The sequence below is a fragment of the Drosophila serrata genome, unplaced genomic scaffold (genome assembly GCF_035046125.1).
Source record: "Drosophila serrata isolate PLE 108 unplaced genomic scaffold, ASM3504612v1 contig_184, whole genome shotgun sequence".
Lineage (NCBI taxonomy): Eukaryota > Metazoa > Arthropoda > Insecta > Diptera > Drosophilidae > Drosophila > Drosophila serrata.
Genome location: NW_028257082.1, coordinates 528,996 through 541,839, shown reverse-complemented (window position 1 = coordinate 541,839; position 12,844 = coordinate 528,996). Strand labels below are relative to the sequence as shown.

Below are 12,844 nucleotides of genomic sequence, written 5' to 3'. Positions count from 1 at the left end.
ATCAACAGATAAACCAATATATTATTTGTGTATGTACAGTTCAGTTTGTAAACAAAATTGTTAAAGGGGGACAGCAACCACGGGGAAGGGGGGAGAGTTAGCACACAAAATGTTGGTTGCACAATCCGCAAAAAGAGCAACAAAAAACCACACAGATCAACAGAAGTCAAAGAGATATATACATACATGCGCCCTTAAAAAACAGGAAAGGAAATCATTTTTTATAAACTATCATCACACACAGAGAAAAAAAAAGAGAAAACTACACGAAACATGAACACATGATGTAGCTTTAGTTTACTAGGTGAATTCGTTTTTATATATTTGTAAATTGTTTTTAGGTAAATCGAATTAGATATATAATCTTCTAGCATATACATGCAATTATATGGAACAGATTATATATATATATACATATATATATATATAAATTATGTCATACTGCATTATTACGATTATTATGATTCAACAACAGCAAAACGACACAGAAAAAGAAACAGAAACCAGAGACAAGGCAAGCATCAAATGGTGAAAAGCAGCCAAGAAAAGCCGGAAAAACAAACCGTTCAAGATGCCGAAATCGGGGAAATAAAACAAACAACAACAAGAACAACAGAAAACAAATAATTCAATTCATTCTTAACAATAAAATGTAATCTGAATTATACAAAAATGAAAAACAAAATACAAAACAAAAAACCAAGCAAACCAAAAGAGAAAACAAAAGAAAATCATAAAGAAAAAAAAAACATTGTCCACCGTTTTACTTGGGAAAATCTTTGCTGGGGGAAGTGATCCGTTTAATTGACTTTATTATGCGCATTTTCCAATTAAAAATGTTGTATTAATTTATCAACGGCATTGTTTGCAGCTCAATTTTGCATTTATGAGCCGCATTCGCAGTCGCATTAATAAAACGTCAATCAATTTGCAGGCAGTCAGGAGGCTCGGGATATTGAATGCAGGAAATATGCCGAGATATTTCCACGGAAGTTAACAGGAGGATGTCACACACAACACACACACGCACACATATGATCAATGGGAAAATTGTTAACTGAAAAGCTGAGTCATAATGGATTTAATGGATGGGTTTACGGGGAAAGTTGGGACTCTTAAAAAAACAAGCTGTTTGGTTTTTTATGTAATTTATTAAGGATGACACTATGATCGGTAAGGTAAAGTGATGAGAAATGGGAATCATTTTGTTTCTTAAAATTAAGTTCATTATTTTCTTAATCATATGAATTTCCTACAACAATTTTAAGGTTGCATATTTGCCCATACATCGTTAAAAAACACTCCCTTTTGTTGTGCAGAGGTAAGGGTACAATATAATTTTAAGAATGGCAGTTCATTGCTAATTTCTTTTATATAAATAAATAAATAAATAAATAAATAAATAAATAAATAAATAAATAAATAAATAAATAAATAAATAAATAAATAAATAAATAAATAAATAAATAAATAAATAAATAAATAAATAAATAAATAAATAAATATTGTAATCTTTCTCGAATTTTGGGGTTAAATTAGATAGTTTAAGAGTTTTTCCATGTTTCATTTCTTCCCTCAAAACTTACAAAGTAATGCGATTCCTTTAAATTATAATAGCTTTAAGTTTTACTAACAACCTCTAGCTAAATCTGATTTATATATTCAAAAATATATTTTGTATTATCAATTTTATCATTACATTTTCATTCTAATCTTATCTTATATTATAGAATTGCAGGATATTATAATTTAAGTCAGAAGCTTATAAATATGTGAAGGATTCATTTCTGACCCCATAAAGAAAATATATTCTTGATCAGCATGAAAAGCTGAAACGATCTAGTGATGTCTGATCAAAAAAATAAATTTTAAAAAAATTTTCGAAATTTCAAAATTTTATAAGGGGTTACATCGTTAAAATTTTCAAAAAATTGAAATTTTTAAAAATTTAAATTGAGTATACAAATTAATTAGCCTACTCAAAACTAACATAGGACAGCTTTCCGAATTAAAATTAATGCTTTTTTGTCTTAGTTATGAGAATTTTTAATTTTGATTTGTCAAAAAAATTTAATATACAAATATTTATAATTATCAAATATTTCAAGCTTTGGTATGATCCATTTCCGTATCGATCTTATAATTTTTAACTGGAACTACTTATCTTTTCACATTTTTTAACAATTCTTCCTTAAGACACACATGGCGTATACGTAATTTAAGGGCTTTTACGTTAAGTATACGCCATGTATGCTAGATTTATGTTGTCTTACTTCGGCCTCCCGAAGTTATTTTCTCTTCTTGTTTTAATTTTATATATAAATATTACATTTTGAACCAAAATGTAATCATAAACACACCATTTCCCAGGCCAAACCTTGCAGACTCCCCTTACAGAACCCGTCAACTCCCATTAAATTTAATAAGTGAGGAAAGTGCGTGTACACTCAACACTCGAGGAAATCACAAATAAACCCCCCGCACTTTATTTGGGTCAATTGCAGTCATGTGTATGCGATCATGAGTCATTTGAGGGCGAAGGGGACGCCCTGCTGCGGCACCGAAATGTCTCCAGAAGGCCAAGACATTTCTGCCAAGTTCAGCAAACTTTTGCGGCAAACCGAGCACCGAAGCCGTCGAAGCAGAAATGGTCAATCGTCTAACTCGCATTTGATGGCCATAAATTAATGGCACCGCCCCACCCGCCCCCCTCTTGGCCAGTCCCCGAGGCCATAAAACGTGCTGCATACAAAAGTCCAACTTGGAGACGAGAATCTTGTGTGTGGCTTTTCAATACGCAATAAGAGCAACAACGACAACGACACCTGCGTGCCCCGTTAAACGCAAATCCATGTTTTGTGGCAAAGTAAAACTTTTTGCCACACTATATAGTATGTTAGAGCCATACAATCACATTCACACATGTATTGGCTTTTGGCTAGAAGCAGATTTATGGCCACTTGCACAAATACGGCTGTAAGTGTGTTAGCTTGTGGCAAGGTCGCTTTTGATGAAGTCAGCAAAGCCAACGAGAAAGGCTCAAAACTTTAGTCTTAAATCTTAACCATTGATTTAACAGCAGCTGGCTTGCATTATGGGACGGGTATCTGCATTGTTGATGAGTTTGTAATTTTAAATCAATAAAAATATATTAGAAAATTACTTGAATGCTATTGTATTCATTAAAGGTCATAATTTGATGAACTGCACAGAATAGTTATGCTGATGAGAAAGGATATTGCAGGAAATAAATTTATTGTAATTGATTTAAGCATTTCCGTTTTCCATCTTGATTGAATTTATTATTCTAACATCGTTTCTTAAAGGGTAAGAATGCTGACTTTATGCTTTTCTGAATAAGTTATTGTTTATTTTTGGTAAAAAAAATAACTATAAAACAGTTAAGCCACTTTAAGATTCTTAAATTTATGAGAGAAATCTTTAAAGTTATCAAAATGCATAGTTTCTTTTATCCTCTGACATTGCTGACTCATTTTAATATTAATTTTAATGATGGTTTGATAATGTATAATACTATTATATAAATCTCTACTTTCTTGAATCAAATTCCTTGTAATTTATAATCTCACTGTGTTATTTAATACCTGGATTACGTGGATTATTGACCGATTGCCCCAGCAAAGGCGAATGCATTAACTCCAAAGATATATGTGGCATTAAGGAAACTGTGAAAACCCACTGCCTGAAAGTACAAGAAATCCAAATTTAAAGTCGAGCAACTTTTTAAAAATTGTACAGCCTGAAAATCAAAAAATGCAGACACTAATTAACGATTAAACACTAATTAACCACCAAACATATTACGAACTAATACTAGTTGTGGTCTGATTAAGGCAAAGCCGGCCTGGAAACCAAATAGAAATCTAACATGAAAGGAAACTAACTTTGGCAGGCCGAAGTTTATATACCCTTTGCAAAGGAATTATAAGATCTGATCAGAAATCGAATCAGAAATTAAAGGATTTGCATTCTTTAAATTGATAATTATTAATATATTAATATGACAATTTATTCAGTAAACCAATGTTTAAAAATCTCATTACTATGCCAAAAATTCATTAAATTCGAATCGGAAAGCTGTTCTATGCTAGTTTTTCTTCGTTTAATAAATCTGCATACTCAATTAAAAATTTAAGAAAATTCAAATTTTTTTCAAATTTTTGACAATTTTAACGATGTAACCTCTTATAAAATTTTCAAATATCGAAAAATTAAAAAAAAATCATTTTTTGACCAAACTTGACTAGATCGACTCAGCTTTTCATGCTTTTCAAAAATATATATGATTTATACGATCTGAAATGAATCCTTAACTGCGTTTCAAGCTTCTGACTGAAATTATAATACCCTGAACGTGTATAAAAATTATAAAATAAATTAGCAAGCACTTTCCTTATTTCGCAACTTGATTGGATCAACTGGGAGCTTAATCCCACATTAAACTCTTTAATGTGGACATCAATTAAGTATGGGAAACTCTGGCGGCGACTGGCATATGCAAATGCATAATGCATACACAAATTTTCACTCTGTTTTCATTTTCCCCAGGCATTTTTTTTGTATTTTTTTTTTTTTGCATATAGTTTTTCCCAGCTTGTTTTTTTCCTCTACTTTTTTTTTGTTCGGTTTGGTTTGTGTTGTTTTCAGTTTTGGTTTGGCTCTGCAATTTTAACGCGCTTCCGTCAATTAAACTTACGAGGCGTAACTGGTAAACTGGAAAATTGTGTCACACACACTGAAAAACCCGCCCAGTTCCACCCACCGCGGGATTGATGATGGGGTGAAAAAGGGGTGGCATTTTGAGTTGGTTTGCTGCACATGAATGTTGCATGTAGCATGTAGCATGTTGCATACTCATACTCATGCACGCATTTATGCATGCAGCGGTCGAGTCTCGTTGGGCGATGATCGACATAGTTAAGTGAAAATTTATTGGCAAAGGAAATGGATGGCGGACGGGGAGACAACAGGCCTGATGTATCGGTTTCCGGGGCTTTCGGTTGGATAATCCTTGGCAGCAGTGAAAGGCCGAAACACACAACAGGTTAAGCAAATTTGGCTTTGGCCATTTTCCTTTTTTTCATCCCGCCACTGCCACCCTGCCCGTTGGCCATCTCCGATATTAATCTGCGGGAGAGGTGGGAAAGTGCCACCCCCTCGGGGGAAATCCTTGCGCCAGTTTTTTTTTTCTGTTGTTGTTTGAACTCCACGCAATCTCGCCCACAAATATTGGATCTTCAAAAATTGCCTCCATAATGGGAATTGTGGCAGAGTAAAAAAGGAAAAAGTCGAAAAATCCACAAAGTTCTTAAATGCACTGCAATTTACCTTTATAATTTCTTAAGGGTTCTAAACATCAATTTGGTAATGAATGTAATTTGGTAATCATTTTTATAATTTCTTTATAAACTAAAAATATAATATTTAATTTAGATTTATATAGTCATTTTTGTAAGGATACATCAATCATAGTTTTCTTAGTTTAGTAATAAAAATAATTATATTTGTATTCAAAATATGTCCTGTTTATATCATAAAATTGACTCAATTATAAAATTTGTAACAAAGAAAAAAATAAATCCCCATGACATTCTTGACTCATATATTATATACATACTTATTTATATAACATAGTATATATTATATAGTATATATTATAAAGTATAGATTATATATTAAAAAAGTTTATATAATAGTATTAAATTATATATGTATATATATTTTTCAATTAACTAAACTGTATCTGGCAATGTATCCACAAGTTTTTATTGTTTTCTTAATTTATATTGGCCTTGAGACAGTTATTTATTGAAATAATCTCGTTGAATAAAATTACCACCTTAAAATTATCTTCATAAACCGCTTTCAGGCTTTATAAACCAGATTAAATGGTATTATTAAGTGTTATTATTATTATGACAACCTCTATTTACATCATGTTTTGGTCTGTGCAACATTCAACATTTCTATTTTCAGTCGGAGGAAGAGGCTTTCAACTTGATTGTTGCACAGCAACCCCTCGAATGTGGTGCTAATGACCCGATGGCGGACCAACCGGGTGGATCGGATCGTATCGTATCGAACCACTTTGTATGCAATTAATTTTGACACTTTTTCGCAATGGAAAAGTGGCAGACAGAGAGACAAAAAGCTAACTAACCAACCGGGTCCGATCATATTTCTTGCTTTTGGTGATTATATCATCAAAATGTGTCCGTTAATTGCCCAACTTCTGGCCGCGAAAATAAAAAACAAACAAACAATAGTAATAATGAAAACGAGACCCAAAGAGAAAAACTCCTCAAACTTTCCGCAATTACAATTGCAGGCCAATAAGTGGATGTATCAAAAGCACGGTTATATCATGTCAGGCGGAACAGCACAGTCCAGTCCAGCCCAATCCAGTCCAGAAACCCGTTGGATATCGGATGAGCCATCGCCGTGGCGAAGACAATGACCAAGTGTCGTGCAGCCGTGGTCTGGTCTGGTCTGGATTTGTCATTGTTATGCAATCACAGCGAAAATCACGGCGAAACCAGTTGATTAGCTGGCCGAAATGGAGCGCTTCCTGCATTACATTTTACATTCATTGCCTCTGACTCTGCCACTGCCTTCAAAATGCCTAACTGCCAACTGGCTGACTTAAATGGCCAAAGTGCGGGCCCAGCGGCCAGAATGGGCCAATCAAATGGATTGCCATCGCGGAGCAGCACATTTAAATTGCAATCAAATGCAGGTCGGTGCGGGTGCAAGTGTACACTGAACTCGAATCGAATGCAACATTGTAGCAGATAGTTATCTACTACTTAATCTTGGGTACAAAACAAAACAAGGAGCTACATAGTTTTTAAAATTTTTCATAGGATATGCTGACAGCATAGTGCTGCAGGGATCCTTGAATCCGTTTGAAATTTAATAATAGGATCCAATCGGAAAACGATCATAACCAAGCTTAAAACATCCGTTTATTATTTAATATTTTTTAATATTTATCAAAAGTATTCCATGAAAATATGTTCAACAAATCCAAGTTTAAAAAACTCTTTACTAAACCAATAATTCTTTAATTCGAATTCGGAAAGCGGCCCTTTGTTAGTTTTTATTAGGTAAATAAATCTGCATACTCAAAATAAAATTGTAAAAAATCACAATTTTAGGCAATTTTAACGATGTAACCCCTTATAAAATTTTGAAAGTTTCGAAAATTTGATAAAAAAAAAGACTTTGTTCGGAGATAGCTAGATCGATTCGCCTGTTAATGCTGATCAAGAATACTTTTTAGGGTCGTAAATGACTCCTTCACAATGTGCTAAGCTTCTGACTATAATAATAATACCTTGGAAGGGTATTAAAACTATAAATATTAAAGTTAATAATATATTTCAAACAAACTAATATTTATATTTCCCTTTTAGCTTATAATGTATTTATATAATATTTTCAGTCCAGATCACAATTCAAAACAGGCACGTATGTATACTAAATTTTCTCTTTTACTTTATTAACTATAATATAACACAATGAGATTGATTAAAGTTTACAAATTTATTTCCTTAAAAACATTATACCAAATATGTTTTATTTATCGTTTAATCTTTTAATTTCCTTATGTATTAACTTAATATTTTGGCTAATAAAATAGAAAACTAAATATTATATTTTAAAGTTTCTAAAACCTTTTTCGAGAGAACCTCACCCAATAAATCTTGCGTTGTCCTTTTAGCTCTATTACTAATTCAATTCCAAATCAATTATTTAATATTCTTTATCAATATTTTATTTACTCTTTCCTACTTTTCTCTCAGTGCCCTTTTTGCGGTTGACACGACGACATATTTCAGCGCACAACTCAATTTGCGACAAAACGAATGCAAGACCGAGACCGAGTGCCTGACCAGGAAGCTGGCCAAATCCGAAATCCAAAATCCTTGCCGCTTGCAACTGAAACTGAAAACTGCGCGTTGCAATGGCAACCTGCTGCCGGCGCCAAACTCAACCTGCCCCATGTTGCATGCTGCCCCCCCCGTCTTGCTACCGCTGGAGGCGGCCAGACCGACATAATCGCTGCGTTTAAACTGAGAGGCAGAGGCACAGGCTTCAATTACACCTACCCCTCCCCTCTGGCTCTGGCCTCGGTCGATTTGGATTTTGGCATGAAGGGGATTCCCCGCTTCTGCTTGTGTTTGTGGCTTTGAGCTTGAGTTGCCGCTGGCTTTTGACTTTGCTGGTTACTTTGGTGGCTCTCGTTTCTGTTTTGACTCTCGGTTTATTTGCGGCATCTGTTTTCACTATCATGTCAGGGTGGTAAGGCACCCTACTCTAAGATAAGCCATCTATACAGGGTATATGGGAGTTGTAAGAAACCAGAATCCATAATCCCAAAAAAATAAAATAATAAATATATTCTTGATCAGCATCAAAAGCTGAATCGATCTAGTTATCTCCGAAAAAAATCAATTTTTTTAAAAATTTTTGAAATTTTAAAATTTTTATAAGGTGTTACATCGTTAAAATTGTCAAAAATTGTCAAAAATTAAAATTTTAAATTGAGTATAAAGCCTTATTAACCTAACGAAAACTAATATAAAACTGCTTTCCGAATTAAAATTGAAGGTTTTTTAGCTTAGTTATGAGATTTTTAAATTTTATTTTGACGAAAGTACAAGTATTATCATAGAAAAATGTTGATAATATAATATATTAAGCTTAGTTATGATCGATTTCCGATTCGATCTTATAATTGAATTGCTAAACTTGCTTTTTAACTGGAACTACCTATCTTTATACATTTCTTAACTATTCTTCCTTAAAACACACATGGCGTATACGTAATTTAAGGGCTTTCAGGTTAAGTATACGCCATGTATACTAGATTTATCTTAAATCGAAAACTATTTTTATACCCTTGCAGAGTATTAAGTTTTCTGTTTTTTTAGTTTTCTTAAATTATAAATTGAGTATGCAGATTTGTTAACATAGAACAGCTTTCCGAATTAAAAATTAATGCTTTGTTGGCTAAGTTATGGAGTATTTAAACTTTGATTTGTGTAATAAAATTGTCTTATAATAATATTGATAAATATGCACTCAAGGAATGTAAATATTTTAAGCTTACTTATGATCGATTTCCGATAGTATCTTATAATTAATTTGCAAACTGCAAAGGTGTTTAGGTTTGGGCCTCTCGAATCTAGTTTCCTTTCTTGTTCTTTCGATATCCCTGCAATGCAGCGTCTTGGCCAAGTCGACTTAGTGCGACCTGGCTAAGAGCCAGTGCCAGGCGGCAGTTAACATAGCCACAAGTCCGACTCCGAGTCCGATTCCGAGTTGGATTCAGCTTGGGGGAATCCGAGGAGATGGTGAGGTGCAAGTCTGTTAACCTGCCGCAGTTTGAGGCAACAACTTGGACAACTTGTCCACTTCCGCACCGCACCGCCGGCACCCTGAAAGCGACTTGATTATGTTTTTGTTTGGTTTTTTTTTTTGTGTTTTTTACTTACTTACTTACTTCTTTTTTGCTTTGTTTCCAACTCAGCAACTTCAGCTTGGCGGCGTGTGCGATGGCTTCGCTTCCAGTCGGTGGCACGTTTCACTGTAGCTCATAAATTTTTTCTTTGCTTTTTGCCTCATATTTAAGCGGATGCAGGCGGCGGGTCCCAGAGCAATTCCATTTCTACGCCCGTCGACGCTGGTTAACCGAAATCCGCTGCTTTAATCCAATTAAACAATATCAAATAGCAAAAATAAAAATATAAAAAAACAAATAGCAAAAACTGTAGAAAAACCGCAAAACAACAATGCATTTGCCCCAAGGAGTAAGTGTTAATTACGTTTTGCAAAGCGAACAAACATTCAGCGGCGTGGGAGGCGCGTAAAAACAAAACTCTACGAAATATAAACACTCGAAATTATTTCACGGGGAAAACTCGCAGAGAGCCGGGCAAAAAAAAAACAAATATATAATAAAAATAAATATTTAAAATGAAATCCGGCTTAGAAAGTCCCCAAATAATTTGTGTACGGGGAAATATGTATGCAAATAATAAAAAAACAAGAAACGCTTTCATTTTGCAACGAATTCATTGACTCCAATCGCGCGGGAAATGAGACAAAAAAAAAATAGCCACAAAAATTTAATTTGTTTTTTTTACAACCTCCAATTGTTGAAACATTCAAAGAACTCTCAAGTGGGCCATAAACGGTTAATTGAACGAAAATGTGCAACAAAGGGAAAGTCATATTTGGACAATAGTAAAGGGAGCAGCAAACACACACCAAGTGAAAGGCACTCGCTTAGTGATTGTGGAAAAGCCAGAAAATTAAATGAAAAATATATACATATAAATAATATACATTTTTACAAAATTACAATAAAGATAATACCATGATGGCCATGATTCTGTGGATTCTGCACTAAAGCCAAGGAGAAAATTTAAGCCAAAAAACTTTAACTAATGCTTGTTTTTCTTTACAATTTAAAAGGCTTAACAAAAAATGTAACAATATTTATTGGCCGTAATTTCCTAAAATAATTATTTTTATATTTAAAAAGTAACCCTAAATATATAACTTTAAACTTAGTTTCACATTTACTCAATGATTTTAAAACAAAATTAAATTACTTAGATCTTTGCAATTCAAGTTTTTAATGATTCATTTTAAATTCTACATTTGAAATTAAATTTTATACAACATTTCTAAGATTCTTGTGAAGTTTTTCCTTACTAAAGAAAATTATATACATTATTTTCCCAACATTTAATCTACATTCGTTAACTTAAACTCAATCTAAAGAAATTTGTTTCTGGTTTTCCTCGCTTTTCAAGCAATCATCAAAAATGAATAACCATTTGATTTAAGGCTTCACAGTTGTTGCCAAATGTAGCAATTGGCTAAGAGTTCTGGGTAATCGACCAAAAAAATTGTTTTCTAATTCCAAAATTGACCGGGGCTCAAAAATGTCCTCGTGCGGCTGACAGCTTCCGTCACGCCCACCAAAAAAAGAAAGTGTCCTGCGAGTGAAGAAGGTCTCATCATCATCATTAGATGAGGCCTGCCAATATAAAATAAGGTCCCTGTGAATGGGTATTATTATGCTAATTGTATTGTTCGGCTGTTTATGAGCTGTTTCGGGAGAAAAAAAATAAAATATTTTATATATATATATTTAAGAGAGGGCGATAACCTTGAATCCGTAATCTTTATACTTGTTTCCGTTGCAGGCATTAAGCTTTCTGTTCATCACTTGCATGATGTTCGCACTGGCAGGCGGCCATCCATCAAGCGACAAGCTGAAGTAAGACCCAGCCCCCCAAGTACACGCCCCTTTAACGATTGTACTAAGAGAAATAAGTAGTTAATAATGCCATAGATAAAATATTAATAAAGTATTTAATGTAAATACAATTAGCTAGGAGAGTCTGTAATAAGTTTCTAGCCATAATTATCTTTTTATAACTTAACTCATATTTTGTATCATTAATCTATAACTTAAAGCGATTTTAAGAACCTTAAAGATCCTTAAAAAATCAAATTTAATATTTAAATAACTCTCTTAGATATTAAACCCACAAAATCCCTCTAATATTTTCCTCTCTGTGTAACACTTTTGTTGGCATCCATTCACAGGATCCGAATACACGTGCCGGTGAAGCATCACACACATGTGCACACAAAGACGGTCATTAAGAAGGTACCATTGCCCATTCCGGTGCCGGTCAAGGAGCACCACCACGAGCCGAAGAAGCACCACAGCAGCCGCAGCCACCACCATCACCATCACAACCACCAGGAGGACGAGCTGGACGATGACTTTGAGGGCTATGAGTATCCCATCAAAGCCAAGCGGCGTACGCGGCATCCCTTTGTCTGAGGAGCCACCAAGGATCCCAGCGGGGGCAAAAATGAAATCAAATGAAATACAATTTACGCAGATTAAGACGAAAATAAACCAAAATACGAGGCGAGGCCACAGAGAAACACAAACACAGCAGCAGCAAATACACAAGTCTGGGTCTGATTTGTCACTGTTTTTAGTGTGTAAGAAAACAAAAATGAAATAAAATAAAAATAAGAGAGAGAGGGAGGGAAGAAGCTACAAACATTTCTGTGCAATAAAATAAACAAATATTATACTTAAGCACAATTTAAAACCGGCGTCTAAGAGTCCTTTTTTATATGGGTTTCCTTTCGGTTCTTTATTCATTTGGTATTTCAGTCACGGCAAAGTTTTTGACAAATAAACATGTGTTTGAGTGTGTTTTTAGGGGGCAACGAAAGGTCAATTGTTTGTCTATGAGTTAAGAACATTAAATAAATGTTTTTTGCCTTACAATATTTAACTAAAAGTTGACTTAAAAATTGGGAAATTTAAAAGAAAACTCTTTTTTATTAAATCTTTCGTTTTATTCCATCTTTGTTTGCATTTTTAAAAGTCTAACTTTTTATTGCAAACTTTAAATAAAAAGAACATCATATTTTTTTAGGATTTAATTTACAAAATTGTAGTTTTTAAGTAATTTCTTTGAGGAAAATGTAAAGAAATATTAAAACTTTATTTTAGACTTCAACATTTTTATTCCCCAGAATCTCTTAGCTGAATGTTCTGAATAATATAAAATGTATAAACAAAATCTCTGTAGTGATGAAATGCCAACTTTTGTGACTGAAAAATCGCAGGAAACTCTCGGCAGTGAGATTTAAACTGATTGAATTGAAAATTTCCAGCTGTTGCTGTCACTGATGTTGCTGCTGCTGCTGAAGTGGATGTTGCTGCTGCTGCTGCTGGGATGTTGCTGCCACAGAAAGCTGCCTTTGCCACCTG

The 12,844-nt window shown here is 33.8% G+C and overlaps 1 protein-coding gene across 1 annotated transcript; it reads left to right on the top strand.

Annotated features, from left to right (window-relative positions):
• The first annotated feature begins 9,680 nt into the window (after positions 1-9,680).
• Positions 9,681-12,166, top strand: LOC110178367 (uncharacterized). Its single transcript, XM_020945504.2, has 3 exons — positions 9,681-9,836; positions 11,244-11,317; positions 11,650-12,166. Exons 1-3 carry the CDS (start codon positions 9,819-9,821, stop codon positions 11,891-11,893), a joined length of 336 nt encoding a protein of 111 aa, XP_020801163.1. The 5' UTR covers positions 9,681-9,818; the 3' UTR covers positions 11,894-12,166.
• The last annotated feature ends 678 nt before the right edge of the window (positions 12,167-12,844 follow it).

What these genes read in the sequence shown, in the direction of transcription:
- LOC110178367 (XM_020945504.2), top strand. An exon ending in CCATCAAGCGACAAGCTGAA is followed by an intron (nt 11,318 to 11,649) that starts GTAAGACCCAGC and finishes ATCCATTCACAG; the next exon opens with GATCCGAATACACGTGCCGG.